General features: G+C 45.2%; 1 protein-coding gene and 1 pseudogene across 2 annotated transcripts in view; both read left to right on the top strand.

The window, feature by feature from the left end:
• The window catches only part of nsl1 (non-specific lethal 1), a 180142-nt gene that overhangs the window by 123303 nt on the left and 40603 nt on the right, over nucleotides 1–16236 (top strand). For both annotated transcript variants that reach the window (XM_065440443.1, XM_065440442.1), the window contains exon 4: nucleotides 11220–11323. In XM_065440443.1, coding sequence (XP_065296515.1) covers nucleotides 11220–11323 — 104 coding nt within the window. The remainder of the gene's footprint in view (nucleotides 1–11219; nucleotides 11324–16236) is intronic.
• On the top strand, nucleotides 4416–8604 carry LOC135908639 (uncharacterized; annotated as a pseudogene).

The following is a 16236-nucleotide window of genomic DNA, read 5'->3' as shown; positions in this document are numbered from 1 at the left end:
ATTGGTGTCACTATAACAATGATAAATAAGGAAGCTCTAAAATTTCAGCATTTCACAAGGTGACACATCTGTACTTTATATCAATGTGTAATTTGACGCATGGTAGAGATATGGTATTATGACAATGGGTAAAAGTCACTGTTTCCATGTTGTAAAACAATTCTTTGCTCAAAAGGTTGAAGAGTTGTAGCTTTAATTTACAAAGCTTGATGCTTAAGATATGCAGTTGCATTTCTTTGATAACATGTCGCTTCACTGGCTTAAAGTTGGCCCTTGTACTTAGTTGTGGTTCTGCATGCATAGCTGTTCCAAATGTTCCATAAATGTGGCCCATCTATTAATAAAATAAGCCTTTTGCACAGAGGTGGAAATTCATGGTGCATGTTTCAAGTATACTAGTCCAGTGCAGTACTTGCCAGTTCTGTCAATGATAAATTGGAAGTGCATGTCACCTTTGGAGATGCCAGTAAAAAATAGCAAGAACAAGGTAGTGGAAACATAGTGCACACATTGTTTCACGCCAACAGTGACACAATAGAATGCCACTGTTCCATTGCGGCAAAATGGGCTCTTTTTCAATCTGGCACACACACTTTCTCCTGGATGGTTCATTCTGAAAGAGACCACCAACTAATGCGGCCAAGTGTGGTTATGTTAAGATGCACGCATTGCAAAGTTTGCAAAGTTTGGTTTTAAACAAGAGAGCAGCTTAGAGGAGTGATTTGCACCTTATATGCTTGTTATGCATTTGTTATGTGAACTTTCTTGCCTCCACCCTTGGACTGTATTGTCTATATATTGCTGTTTTTCATACTTGTGTGGGTCCTTCACTTGCATCATTTCTTGGAAGTCTTGACAAACAAGTGTGCTGGGTTAACAGGCTTAGCGGGTTGCTTTCTGGGAAGTATCCACGAAACAGCCACATTTCTTCTACTTTATAAATTGCCTCTGTTCGAGAAATTAGTTTCTGTGAAAGGCCTCTGCGAAGACTGGACATTGACATTGATGATGGTGTGACCATCTCTGCACTTGTCAACACCGGGGCTCATATTTCTGTTATGAGCTCTGGTCTTTGCCGTTACCTAAGGGAGGTGGTCACACCTGTTCTATCCCACGCCTTAAGAGTGGCCAATGGAGGTACTCCCGCCGTCCTTGGAATGTTTACAGCCCAGATCACCCAACTCATCAAACATCCAATGTCATCGTCGGTCGCCCAACTTCTTTTTTATTTACCATTCCTGAGCAATGCCTTCGTGATGTTATACTTGGTATGGACTTGTTTCGAACAACTTATTCTGCACTAATTAACTGTAGACTGACCTCCTGCAGCTCAAATTACCTTGCCTAGCCAATGCTCCAACTACACCTTCATACCATCTCTGCTCTCTCGACTATGTGCGCATGCCCCCTCGTGCTGCCATGTATGTCTCCATGATCTCCAGCCCTCCTGTGGCTGATTGCAATTACATGCTCGCCCCGGTAACAGACGTTCTGCTCGCCAAAAATGTTGCCGTGCCTAACACCCTAGTGACTGTACCTGGCAATCACATTGCCATTCCCATCTTAACCTTTCGCGCTTCTCCTCAACTTTTCTTTTTCTTTATTGTTTGTTTCACGGATTCTCTCCGTGTAGGGGTCAGAGGTAAAGGCAAAATGCCTGACAGAACCTCTGTGCCCCTACAGTTCAAGGCAGCATGACATATCATTCACATACTTATTTGTCGAACATATCTTTTACAGCACACAGCAACGAAAAATTCAATTATTCAGAACACATGTCTCCAAAGCATTACTTTTGATTCAATGGGATAGATTTCGAAAAAGCAGAAGATACATACGCAATAAGTATTACATAACAATAAAATTGGCTTACACCAGAAGTCAACAAAGAAAATAAAACCATAGAATCACTTGCTCGAAAATAAATAGCACATACAGTAAGTAGATCAGTACATAGAAACATTTCAGAAAAAAAAAATGAAGGTTTAGACTGATACACAATGTAAATGCCGAAACAATGGCAAACATGAGTTACAAGTGCTGAGAAAAATCTGTAACATAACTGAGGTTACATGTGTTATCAGGGATGAGCACAAGTTACTCAAAATGAAAATGCAATGTCACTGCCCACTAATAGGTTTTTACAGTCATTTTTGAAGCTGTGGAAGGATTGTGTGTATTGTACGTTAAAGTGATTACTGTTTAATATATTAATCGTTTGATAATTCAATGTTTGCTTTCCGTAATTAGTTCTTGTGGCGGGCTTTACATAGTGTGGTTTACGTATTGGGTATGAGGTGCAACTGTCGACAGGTATTGTGTGCAGCCTATTTTTATATATCCACTGGAGTAGTTTGAAATAATAAACTTGATCTGCTTTAAGCATGCTATATTTAATGAAGAGCGGTTTTGTTCGGAGTCCTCGTTTGTCACCCACATAGTTTTCACACATTCTCAATATTTTCTTTTGTACAAAGATTAGCTTGTTGTAGTTTGAAGCTGTCATAGTTCCCCAGACTAAAATGCCATAACTGAGTTTTGAATAGAAAAGTGAGTAATATAATGTTTGCTTCAACCAAGTGGGTAGTATATTTTGTATTTTATACATGCAGCCAGTAACTCGAGATAGCTCACTTTTTAATTTGTCAACATGAGTATTCCAAGTAAGGTCCTCTGTAAACCATACGCCCAAGAACTTTTGCTCTGTAACTTGTTCCACTAACGTGTCCTTAAAGTGCAGATGAACACAATAGGGGTCTCTTTTATTTGCTGGCTTAAAAATTATATATTTGGTTTTGCTTGTGTTTGCTTTTAAGCCACCTGGAGAGGTGTAAGAGGTAACTGTTAGCTGATGATTCTATGACCTCTTTTTTAGTGCCAGTAAGGAAGATATTAGTGTCGTCAGCATACATTATTATTTCAGGGGAGTTTGGTATCGACGTTATATCATTTATCAGTAGTGATCCAGCTGCGCCATTTGCGCCAATTTGCTACAAATGTACTTTCCTGCGCCTTGCGGCGCCAGGGCTGTTTTATTTGCGCCAGATGCGCCAAACTGCATGAACGAACGCGATCTTAGAGGGCGTTCATTTTCGAGTTGGCAACAAGGAAATTATTTTCCACGTTGCCAACCATGTACCATGTGCTTGGTGCGTTTGGTTGGTTGTTCGTCCATTTTCAGTAGGTTCCCGCGCTGACGAGACGTTTGTCTGTCATGTGTTTGTGAAAAAACAGTCAAGGAATGTTCCTCGCCGACTCGCACTTAAGATGGACAAAAGTAAGTAGTTTCTTTTTTAATTTCGTGGCATTTCTTAATGTTGTGCCCGTGAAATACTTCAGTTAAAGGCTTCGGCTATCGCGTAGCGTTACAAGCATTACTGGCTGCACCTTGCTATTGAATCGGTAGAGAATTTGTAACTTGCCTAGCTCTTGTCTACTGATAGTTTTCGTAGCGGGAGTGTCCGAATTCCGTACGTATGCGTAGGGACGTAGTCCGTGCTGTGTTTCGTGGTTCAGAACATCCGCATCTAAAGCGCAGGACGCATGGTGCGAATTTGCGCGCGATCGTTCGTACGGCGCGCAATAATCCGACCTGCTGTATGTTACCGTTCGAGAATCGTGGTGCGAAACGAACGAGTGAGTGGCACCGAATACACTACGTGAATTTCAGCAGGCACTCTTGTTGGCGTTAGCGGATCATTGGACGGGCCGCACGTATCTGGCGGCGCGTCGCGGATCGGGCGCCCCACCGTGCAGAGCTGCTTGTAGCATACTCGGAAAGGAGTAAATAAACATTTTTTCTGAACATTTGTTGAGCGTCGGCCATGTCAATAAAAGCAGGCGCAGTAAGCCCCGTTATCTCGCCGTAATGGTGTGGTAGCCACCGATCGTCGGGACGCCGGGTTTCATGACGTGCAGCTTCAAAGTCGCTTTTTCCCATTATTTCATCTGAGGAATGAATCGCAGTCGATTTTTGCACTGCTCTTCGAGTGCCGCAGCGGAATGAATCAAACAACAAACTATAGCGCCTTGTGTCACCTTGCCAGGGCCGTGCGATTGTCTGCGGCCGTCGGCCCCACGCGGCAGCCGCACGGCAGCATCCAGAGAGTTGGTCACACGTGCAACGTGCGAATTGACAGCAATTGGGCGCCGTGCGTTTTAGGTGAGAATAGTCGCACGACAAACTGGCATCCAAATTCGCACCATGTGTCAAAGCTGTACGCAAAATGCTTGCTCATAGTACTAAATGTTTGGTGTTAACACCTTAGAGTTAGCATAAGATCTGTCAACGAAGTAATGTTGGCACGACGTCACGTGATGCACTCTAAAAAAACATAGGTATTTGGGTAGTCTTTCTAAAGCGTGCTTTTGTCATGTGAAAATTTCCTGCCATCAAATAATTTTCTCTTGTGTTTTCAGATCGCAACACCAAGTTCAATGCCTGTGTACTCAACGAGGTGGACTCCAATAATGATCCAATCAATCGGTGGTGCAAGAGTGGAACCCGAAGTACAGATGCATTTTGTATTCTCTGCAACTGCACCATTTCTTGCGTGCAACATGGAACAGCAGCAGTGAAGCGTCATGCAGGGATGAAGAAACACATTGATGCCGCTGCTAGACACAGAGACCAGGATGGGAATCTTCTTCCACCCAAATTGGTGCAAGGCACACTGGACTTCTCTAATGGGTCTAGTAATACGTCACTTGAGCACCAAGTCAGCAAGGCAGAAACTATTTTTGCTTTGTCTGTTGTCGCCAAGGGAATTCCCTATTCATGGGGAGACACGGCAACTTCGATTTATCACTGCATGTTCCCTGACAGCGGCATAGCCAAAAAGTTTAGCTGTGGAAGGATGAAATTGGCACGGATTGTATCAGATGGACTGGGTCCCTACTTCAAAGGACAAGTGGTGGCTGAGCTATGCAAGCCAAATGTTTATTATTCCATTATGATCGATGAAACACCAAAGCCAGAGCTAAGGGTGCAGCAACTAGATGTCCTGGCACGTTACTTCTCCAGCAGCCAACAAGAAGTTGTTGTAGAGCATGTTCAATCATTCGATCTTGGCCGTGCAACCGCTGAAATAATTGTGGGCTGTATCGAAGAAGCAATTGCAGATCTGCCAAAACAAGGACTTGTTTGTTTCTTTAGCGATGGGCCTAATGTTATGAAGAGCGTAAAAAACAAGCTTCAGAAGCATGTGGCACCAAGCTTAATCGACATTGGCAACTGTAATCTCCATAAGGTTCATAATGCATTTGGAAAAGGCTTGGATGCATTTGGCTTGGATGTCGAAGAAGTAGTAAGAAACATCTACTACTACTTTAAAGGTGCTGTTCGCGCTGAAGCACTCAAAGAATGCCAGGAGACCTTAGGAATTCCTTGTCATGTATTTCTACGCCACGTTTCTAATCGCTGGCTGACACTACAGGACTCGTTGTGCCGTGTTGAAGAACAGTTTGAAGCACTTTGTGCCTATTTTCTTAAGGGAAGTACATCAAAACAACGATCTGACACTCGAAGCCTCCACAACAAGCTTGTGTCAGCATTTTCTGAGAAGCAACTTTTGCCTAAAGTGTTGTTCTTAAAGAACTGTGCGCAGCTTTTTAGTGGATTTCAGCTGCTGTTTCAAAGGCAAGAGCCGCTCTTGCACATACTTCACATTGAACTTATTGCTCTGGTCCAGCGAGTTCTAAGTCGGTTCCTGCGTCATGAGGCCTTTGCAGACAAGAGCGCTGAAGAACTGAAAAGGCTAGACGTGACGGATTCATCTCTTTGGAAGTCAAAACCTGAAGTTGGTACAGATACCGAAAAATCAATGCTGCAGTGGGACTCAAGTGAGAAGAAGCGGTTTTATCTTGGAGCACGGGCTTTCTACTTGGCCTGTGCCAAGGACCTTCTTCATAAGCTTCCGCTTGACAATCGAGTTCTTCAGTGTGCCAGCCTCCTCAGTTTACAGTCAACAAATGTTGAGTCCGAAGTGCGATCACTAAAATACCTTGTGTCGCAGCTTCTTCAAGTAATCAAGAATGAAGAAGTTTTGTCAGTAATTGATGAGTGGCATATGCTGAAGTGTGACTCCAATAGTGCCCTTCTGGCCCTTGAAAATGAACGAATTGATGCTCGTTGGGCCAAAATATTTGAACAGAAGTCTGCTGGAGGTCAACCAAAGTATCCGTTGCTGTCGAAGCTTATGAAGTGTCTGCTGTGTCTACCACATGGCAATGCAGACTGCGAACGAGGGTTTAGTGAAAATAAACGCTTGTACGAAAACCGCTACTCATTATGCATTGCAAGCATTAACGGACTGCGCCAGACAAAAACATACCTTCGCCGCTATGATGGAGATGCCAGTAAAGTTCCCTTGTCTACAGAGCTGCTGCAAAGTGTGAGGAGATCCAGAGCCTGATATGCAGAGAGAACTGCAAGTGCACATCAGTCGGAAAGCAGGAAAAGGCTTGGAGGCAAAGACTCTGGTGCCGATATTGTCGATGAAAAGCGGCTCCGAAAGAGCTTGGAAGAAAAGGTCACCTCATCTAGGGCACTGCTGAAGCGAGCAGAAGACATAATTTCTTCTGGTTTGAATTCCAAGAGCCTGGAGCAAGTTGAAGCTGGGCAAACTTTATTAGCTGAAGGCAATTACACTTTAAGCCAAACCCTCTCACAGCTGGAAGATTTGAACAAGAAGGCAAGCAAAAGGCAATAAATGCTGCAACATGCATATCTATGTTCATTAAATAAAAGAAAATTCAAAAGACACCCCTTACAATTTGGTTTTTGGAATTTTTGTCATAACTTTTAATATACTTTAATAAGCTAGTGCAACACCCGTACTTCCTCCTTCATTTGCAGTAGTGCATTAAATCTAATGGACTGGTTCATTTCTTGGTGGTTTGTAAAATGTGCATGTACATAAGACTTAACCTGGTGATAGAGAACTACGACAAATATGGCTTTATCGAACTGTGGCAGTCATCAAAGCCTTAGTTTTAGTGGTTATGGGAGAGATACCCTGTGTAATTAGTAGCTGCTCCAATTGCTGCTCCAAAATTGAGTTCTGATACAAAGTTGCTCCAAAGCAGCATTTTCTCTGCTCCAAAAATTGCTCCAAAACTTGCAGTGGCTGGATCACCACTGATTTATGTATACAAGAAATAAGAGGGGTCCTAAGATTGATCCTTGAGGAACGCCATATTCGACTTTCAATTTTTGCGATACCAGATTGTCGACGCATACATACTGATACCGATTTGAGAGATATGATGTAATTAAATTCTGTGCTACTCCTCGAACACCATACGCAGCAAGCTTCTTTAAGAGGATATCGTGCTGCACAGTGTCAAATACTTTTTTTAAATCCAAGAAAATCCCCAGAGTGAGCAGTTTGTTCTCAATATTTTCAATTATTTTGTCCTTTATGTTTGTTAAAGCTAGTTCTGCAGACTTAACCTTCTGAAAGCCATACTGCGACTTCGTGATTATTTTGTGTTTATGAAAAAAAGACATAAGCCTATCATTAATAACACGCTCAAATATCTTGGAAAACACCGGCAAAACAGATATCGGCCTGTAGTTGGTAAGCTTTTTCTCATCGCCACCCTTGTAGACATGGGTGACCTTAGCTATTTTTAATTCATCTGGGAACTCGCCGCGTGTAAGCATCTCATTTATTATATACGTTAATACAGGACTTACAAGATGAGCGACATACTTGACAGGTAAGGCCTTTATTTCGTCTTCCCCGCCTGCAGCTTTGTTTTCTAGGGTCATGATAATTGCTTCAATTTCAGTAGGAGTCGCTGGTGTAAGCATAATGGAATCAACCTGCCCTGCAGTCATGAAAATATCCGCTTCCAAGTCTTGTCCACTATATACCCCTGTGCTAACAAAGTGTCGATTCATTTCATCAACAAGCTGTTGCCCAACTACACTGGCATTATCGATTTCAATTTCATTCACGATATGCGTTTTCCGCCCTCGTCCGGTTATATCGTTCACTGTATTCCACAGTCTACATTGATCGTTTTGAATTTTGTAAAATTTTCTTTCGTAATAATCATCCCTTGCCTTTTTCAAATCGAAGTTTAATTTATTTCTGAATTTTTTAAACTCAGTCAATATGTCACAACTAATTCAGGCAGGCACGTATCTTGCCACCATCACTGCTACCGAAGACTGAAATTTGTGCGTTGGATCTCACCAGTCCCTCCAGTTTATCCTTAATTTGCCCCATGACCAGTTCACTGCGCAATGCCTTTGTTGGAATGATACCTGCTGACCTTTCTCCTGCTCACGCTATCAATCTTCACCACCTCCTGGAGTCATACCATGACATTTACGACTTCAGCGATCATTGTCCGAGCCAAACATGTTTCGAACGAGCCCTATACAATGTCGTCCCTATCGTGTCTTCCTTGCCGATCGTCATGTGATCACGAAAAGCTCACAAAAAGCTCACAAAAAGCTTCATCGAACCTTTTTCCAGTCCGTGGGCATCCCCTGTGGTGCTAGTCAAAAAGAAAGACGGCAGCTGGCACTTTTGTGTCGACTACCGGCACCTGAACATCATCACGCGCAAGGACATGTACCCACTGCCCTGAATAGACGACACCTTGAACTGTCTCAATGGAGCCGCATAATTTTCGTCTATTGACCTGCACTCGGGATACTGGCAGGCTACCGTTGTTGCCATGGGCTGCGAGAAGACTACATTTGTCACACAAAATGGACCTAATCAGTTCAAGGTTGTGCCTTTTGGATTGTATAATGCGCCCGCAACCTTTGAGCCGATGATGGATTCTCTCCTTAAAGGCTATAAGTGGTCTACTTGTCTTTGCTATCTAGATGATGTGATTGTCTTTTTGCCTACTTTTGAGAACCACCGGACCCTGCCTCTCGGCCTTTCTCGATGTGTTTTGCTGTGCTGGTCTGCAACTTAACTCCTCCAAGTGCTTTTTGACTAGATGTCGCATCACTGTTGTCGTTGACCTCGTTAGTGCTAGTGGTGTCCAACCTGACCCTGACAAGGTATGTGGCATCCAAGACTTCGCTGTTCCTCGCTCAGTCAGAGATTTCGGTAGTTTTGTCAGCTTATGCTCTTTGCCGACATTGTCCGGCTGCTTGCTGACCTGCTCAAGAAAGATGCCTCTTTTTCTTGGGGTCATAAGGAAGCTACTGCATTCACCAACCTGGTCAGTTTACTTACATCACCGCCCATTTTGGTGCATTTTGACTCACCAGCCCCTACAGACGTTTTCGCCAACGCTGGTGGCTATGGCATAGGTGCAGTCCTCACCCGACACCAGAATGATCAGGAGCGTGTCATTGCCTATGCCGGCCACCTTATCTCATCGGCAAGAGTGGAATGAGCACAACTGCCTCACTTTAGTTGGGGCTTTGCCAAAATTCCACCCGTACATACATGGCCGCATGTTTTCCGTCATCACGGACCACCACACCCTTTGCTGGCTCTCATCACTGAAGGATCCTTCAGGAAGGCTTGGTCGCTGTGCATTATGGCTCTAGGAATGCACCTTTGGCGTTCTCTACAAGTCTGGCCGGATGCACCCAGATGCTGATTGTTCATCACGCTTGCCTGTCTACTCTCACGACACCGCCAAGCATGATACCGGTGACTTCGTTCGTCATGGCTATTCCAGATTTGGCCAACATCCGTGCTGAACTGAAAAGCGACGACATACTGTGATCTATAATCGGTTGCCTCCATTCTCGTCAGCCCGACCCATCGCTCCGTCTGTTTAAGCTTCACGACAATATTTACCATCATAGTACCTCTCAAGACGGCCCTTCTGCTTGTTCTCCCCAAGCAACTTCGTGCTGCTATTCTAAAAGAACTCTACGATGCCCCAACCACAGGCCATCTTGGAGTATCCTGCACGTACGACCGTGCGTGGCGCCACTTTTTCTAGCCTGGTGTATGCTCATCTTTTCGACGCTATACTGCTGTGTGTGACCTTTGGCAGCAATTTAAATGGCCCTCAGCCAATGGGCTGCACGCTTCATGCAGCCCATTGACATACCCAAAGAGCCAGTCTACCGCATCAGTCTTGACCTCCTTGGTCCATTCTCTATCTCTACTTCAAGAAACACTTGGGTAGCAGTTATGACCGACCACGCTTCGCAGTATGCCATCACGCGAGCTTTGCCGACCAGTTGCGCCACTGATGCCGCTGATTTCCTACTTCATGACGTTATCCTTCATCATGGTGCCCCTAGGCAATTGCTCACTTACCTAGGCCACTACTTCCTGCCCAACGTCGTCAATGACCTCCTTCGTTCCTGTTCTGTGGAGCACATGCTCACTACTGCTTACCACCCGCAGACCAATGGGCTTCACCGTGAGGCTTATCCACACCTTAACTAATATGCTGTCAATGCGTGCGTCTGATGATCATTGTGACTGGGACAGCACTTTGCCATACGTCATGTTCGCGTACAACTCGTCTCATCATGACACCGCCAATGTTTTGCCATTGTACCTACTGTTTGGCCACTACCCAGCATTGCCTTTCAACACGCTCCTATCTGCTGTTCTACAAGATAGCACAGAGTATTCCCGCGATGCTGCTGCGTAAGTTCACCTGGCACGTCGGATCGCTCGTGAGCAACTATCCGACTTGCAATTATTTGGTAAGGACTGCTGTGATCACAGCCACTGACACCTCTGCTTTTCTCTGGCATCTCTTGTACTTCTCTGGACTCCATCTCATCGTGTAGGCCCTTCCGGAAAGCTTTTGTAACATTGCACTTGACCTTACAAGGTTTTACAGCAGCTTAGTGGTGTTAACTGTGAGGTCGCGCCACTGGACAGTTCTTCGCCATCTGCCCTGTAATTTCTTTGACGTCGTGCACATATCCCGGTTGAAACAGTACTTTTCCGCCATCGCCTCCTTGTGTACTTAGTCTGCGCTGCGCTGGGAGGTTACATGTTCCTAGCCAGCTCTTTGAACTAACAAAGACGACGACCACCGGGACGCTACGTGTGTTCAGCCATCTTGGCCATCTCTGTGTCTGTTTACAAATTGTGCTTTACATCTATTTGATGCCCGTCACAATATGGGCAGTGGAAAATCATTTAGAGAACCAGTCGGATGACAGCTGTACTTTTTAATTTTGTTTTCACGAAATGCAACTATGCTGTTTCAGCCATTGTGGTTACTTGGATGACCCAGACTGTGTATGCTCTTCTATGCAGGAAGTCGCGCTTGGCACAAGTGACAGGGCTCACCGTGGACCAGGCACGCAAGAAAAGTAGGAAGCTTGCCCACAACGCTGCACAAACTCTTCTCTCATCTGCAAGTGAGTAGTCATTTGAAGCATTTGCTAACAAAATCGCAGCCTCTTGTATTGTTGTTTCTCACTGGCATTCAAAATGTGCTTTTCACGATTCGAAATGTGCTTTTAGCAACATTTTCCACCCTAAATTTGAGGTCTAAAGTCCTGTTTGATATGTAAGACTTACTGCAGAAACAAAATTTCTAGAGACCTTGCTCCTGAATCGTCAGGCATTGTTTGGATGGAATTGAATATTGCTTCCTATTTTGCAAGCAAGTAGTGATGAGAACTTTTTAGAAAAATGCTGCAGTGTTACACTGCATTCACATTGTAAGTATTTTGAACACTTTGATCGTGGTGACAGCTGGTCATGATACATAAGTGTGGCGTTATGCAAGCTACAATGCATACTCTATGCTATTCACATCAGTAAGCAATCTGCCTTTTGCGATGCATTGTGGCGCCATCGTGCGGTGGCCACAAGAGACAATTTGGCAGGCACCGCTGCGTGCCGCAACAGCCGCCCAACGCAAGACTCGAGGCCAAACAAGCAGCGTGAGAGACAAGACCAAAACAATTTGTATGCGCCGTCATATTTTGTCATCGTCAGCTAGCCATTGAGCCCGCTGGTGAATGCTTTGTACCCGGAGGTTTCTTCAGCATGGCGTACGGCTGGAAGAAGAGCTTCGGCAATGCTTCACAAGCCCCTCCTTGGCCTTAAACCGCTGCACCTGTGGCATAAAGTGAATAAGTAATAAAACAGTTTGAGTACGTACAAAAACACATGACTCGGATAGGGCATGAGGTGTAGTTCTTAGGGCGAATATCACGTTTTACCACTGCATGTCTTGCTTTATGGTGTGTCATGTGCTAGGCGTACATACATACACAGGCAGTAGGAAGGCCAACAGAATACCAAGTTGCATACATTATTTACCTACATTATGTGTGTGTACATCTACAAAAATGCCAAAAAATGGTCAGAATGACCAAAACTGGTGACACCCCCATTTTGTGGAGCGCCTGTATTCCTCTTAGAGCGTGCCGTGGTACAAACGTAGCGGCCGACCGTGTCCGTTCTTTTTAAGTGGTGCATGTACACAAATAGCGTCGGTAACGTCATGTAGTAGTGACGGCAAAGAACACAGTAACAATACTGTGAATTGCGAAACGAACCTTTATTGGCCGAACCTGTGCCCACAAAAACAGGTTAGACTTGAAGGGACACTAAAGGTTAAGATTAAATTTAATCTTAACCTTTAGTGTCCCTTCAAGTCTTACCTGTTTTTCAACCTGGACTGTTGAAATACCATCCCAGAAACCTCGAAACGCTTGTTTCATGCAAAGAAGAGACTTATTTTAAGAGAAAAAGCGTTCTGAAGCCTCGGTGTACGTCTAGCGCAGTTCGAATCGCCTGCCCTCCGAACGAGGAGTGGTGACGTCATGGTCTCGTAGTGATGTTGCGCCGACGGTTAGTAAAACGGCGCCTGCAGACGGCGCTACCGCTTTTCTGCGCAAACGTGCGGCCAAAAACAGAGCCAAGACAGAACTGACAGCAGCGCGAAAACAGAACTATGGTGGCTAGCGGAAGGGAAAGCGCGCGACGATAAGCTGGCTATTTTATGACGCCAACTTTGACGTTAGTTGTAATGGACCACCCTGATAACGACACATTAGCTCACGATGCTGGGCTTGACTTCAGCGATTTAAGCACTGATGAACGTGACCTACTGCTGAGGGCTCGTGCTGCCGTGTCATTGCGTACTACTACGACGGCAACTGTATGTCATGGCTGTACATATTCGCACATTTGTAGCTTTTCCTTCGTGAAAACCAAATTCCGCACTCGCCTCCCCGTCTTCGACCTGCAGTTGTTCTTGCACTTCGGAGAATGCAGGCAAGACCGACGGAACAGCGCTACGGGAAAGCATTGCTTTGAAAGGCACTCCATGCGACTTCAATAAGTTGGCGTTGAACTCGTAAGCCTCTGGACAAAATTGCAGCGAGCACACTATGCGATTTTTCGGCTCTTTGCCAACGTGCTGTGGCAGAGGTATGGCACTTAACCACTTCGAACGGAGAAGACTCGTTGGCACACAGTGATAAGTAACATTGGATTCGCTGCTGCAACAGCCCTTGGCCAAGTTCTGCAGACTGTTTGCGCATCCCATGACATCACATGGACGTGGCATTCTCGCTGCTTATTCCAAGTGCAAGTTTCGCAAGCCAGCAGAACCAGTGCAGCACGACGCAATAACGAAACAACTGAAACTCCAAAGCGCGTGCGGCACAGAGTCGAGTGAAAACGAAACCTTTCGACCACCCATACTACTGTAGGATAACGTCAAAATGTTATTTTTTCTTACAATCGAACAGAAGTAGACAAGTAGCATTTTCTTCCGTCTTATAGCCTAATGAAAGGATCTTTTTAATACAAGTAGTTGAGTAATAATGACATAAATTACCATGAGAAGTGCCTTCATCATCGGGCTAGTACCGGAATGTCGCTGGGGAGTCTCAAATCATGCCATGCATTTACCTCAATTTCTCGGTTACTAAAGCTCTGTTCGTGATTATGTTGACACCTTAGACGTTCTAGAGCATTGCTTTATCACTTTAACTTGACTTCATAGTAGCCTTTAGTGTCCCTTTAAAGCACGAAGATAGCGGCAAACACAGTCGGCGATCGGCGAAATCTAATCAGCGGGTCAAGCGCATCAGTTTTTATACATGAACCATCGAATGTTCGAAAGTAATCGCTGGTGCCCGCGTGCCTTCCAGAAAGTTCCACACCATTCGCGTCGCGCATACATGCAATCAGATTACACAAGGTTCGGCGATAACAGACAGCGGATAGAACAATCGATAACATTAGGGAAGCTTCCCATACATGTGGGCACATCCCGCGCTGAGCGATAGCATTTGTTTGATGGTGAAGAGCGGTCACCCAAAAAAGACCTACAAGTACACGTGTCACTATAATGTCCAGATGTCTGGGCCACAGCAAAGGCACCCTTGAAATATGTCGGTTACACACGCACCACTCGACTCCAGAAGATGATGTGCAGGAAAGTGAGCTTTAGTACATACTGTACTACATCCCGATTCACTAAACGAACAGAAAAGCCTTCTGCAAGTAAATATTACTTTACTTGGTGACAACAAGAATGACGAAACAACAACCAGCAACGATTGCTGACTAGCACTATCAGCTACTTCCACAGTGCACGCTGTTTACCACGTGAGCTCGACAGTGCAGGCGAGCTTGGCTTTTGACAGATAACTACGCCGACATCACAAGCATTCACTGAGCGTTTATAAGGCTGCAAGTGTGCGCGATGTGAAGTTGCGAAATGATGGCATTCTAGCGACGGACGCACAGAGATGATAGGGGAAAAAGAACCTTTCGCAACCAGGTCGCACGAGCTTGGAGATAGATTGTTTCGCTAGCTCAAACATACATTTGCATCTTCTTCGAGATTATTCGTATGAATCAGTAATGACAAAAACAGAGAGGCAAACTCCATATGCCAATACAGGTGTCCAAAAAAGCAGATTAAGAAAAACAAATGAAATCCTTTATTTCCACGCACTTATTCGGGCTCGGCAGTAGGCTTGGAAGAAATCGTGAATGTGCCGTTGCACGCTGTTCCGTTTACGCGCAATCAGATAAGCCTGAATCTCGGAGAGGGTCGTACGGTCACTATTAGCAGCGTAGCACATGGTGCAGCAGAAACCTGACGAATGATCTTGCTGTCAGAAGAACTTCAGTTTGGCCTAGTTGGTATTTACTGCAAATCATATTGATCGCAAAAAAGATGGGGACATAGGAAGAAAACACATAAACAGCACAGGCGGTAACTTTCAACTGATTTATTCATAGCAGCCAGTGGGCATATATAGGCAAAAGGAACATGCGCAGATCGCGGCAAGCTGATGTGCATTCTTGTTTGCCGCGATCTGCGCATGTTCCTTTTGCCTATATATGCCCACTGGCTGCTATGAATAAATCAGTTGAAAGTTACCGCCTGTGCTGTTTATGTGTTTTCTTCCTATGTCCCCGTCTTTTTTGCGATCTTGCTGTCGTCGAGTTCCGCGCGTGTCAATACAGCAGTGTCAGCACCTATGAAACTGTCAAATGAGACGGTGTCCGGAATCGCAGTGCAACCACTGCGCAGGTCTCGGCAGAACATTTTCCACGTCAGTAGAGAGCACATTGGAAGGCGACAAATCTTAGGCCTGCCGGCACCCGCTTGCCGGCATTCCCCAGCGCAGTCTGCGCGGGCACTGTCGGCGCCATTAGACCCTTGACACGATGTTTACGTATGCCGCGTTAGATAAATGAAACCTCGACACAGCACACGAAGCAAACACCACCGTGCTGACACCAGTTGCACAAACGAAAAACGCGGCCTCCTCGCAGCGTCTTGCGTGAAAAAACAAATCAGCTGCTGGATTGTCTTGACATGGCTTACTAAGCTGAAACCGGAACTGCTGCAGAGCCACTCTATTTAACTAGGCAGAAACGATGATGATGAGCGGGGATTTCCAGTAGCGGCACTTCGTGGGGCAGCTAGGAAGCTCCGTTCAAAACAAAAATGCCGTTCAGCAAGTCTAACCATGCGCCGGTCAGAGTGGGTGCATGGTGCTCTCGACTGAGTTGGCTCAAGGAGTGTCCGAAAAATCAGACTAGAGGTTGCAAGGGCTCCGAACTTTCGGCAGTTGTTATACATTATGGTCTATGGGGAGAATGGCGGTGCCGCGAAGCTGACCGAATAATCGGGCATGTCCGAATTTTTGGAGTCCGGAAAATCGGTCAGCGACTGTACATACCTTTCACAAAGTGCAGCCCTAATCCAGGCTTCACGGCACTGACGATTGCGTTTCACTGACAGAAATCGGAAAATCTGCATTGCCCTGCTCGGATGGTCACGGGA

This window comes from Dermacentor albipictus, chromosome 4 (genome assembly GCF_038994185.2).
Source record: "Dermacentor albipictus isolate Rhodes 1998 colony chromosome 4, USDA_Dalb.pri_finalv2, whole genome shotgun sequence".
NCBI lineage: Eukaryota > Metazoa > Arthropoda > Arachnida > Ixodida > Ixodidae > Dermacentor > Dermacentor albipictus.
Note: the sequence above shows the minus strand (reverse complement) of the source record. Positions and strands in the feature narration are given on the sequence as shown.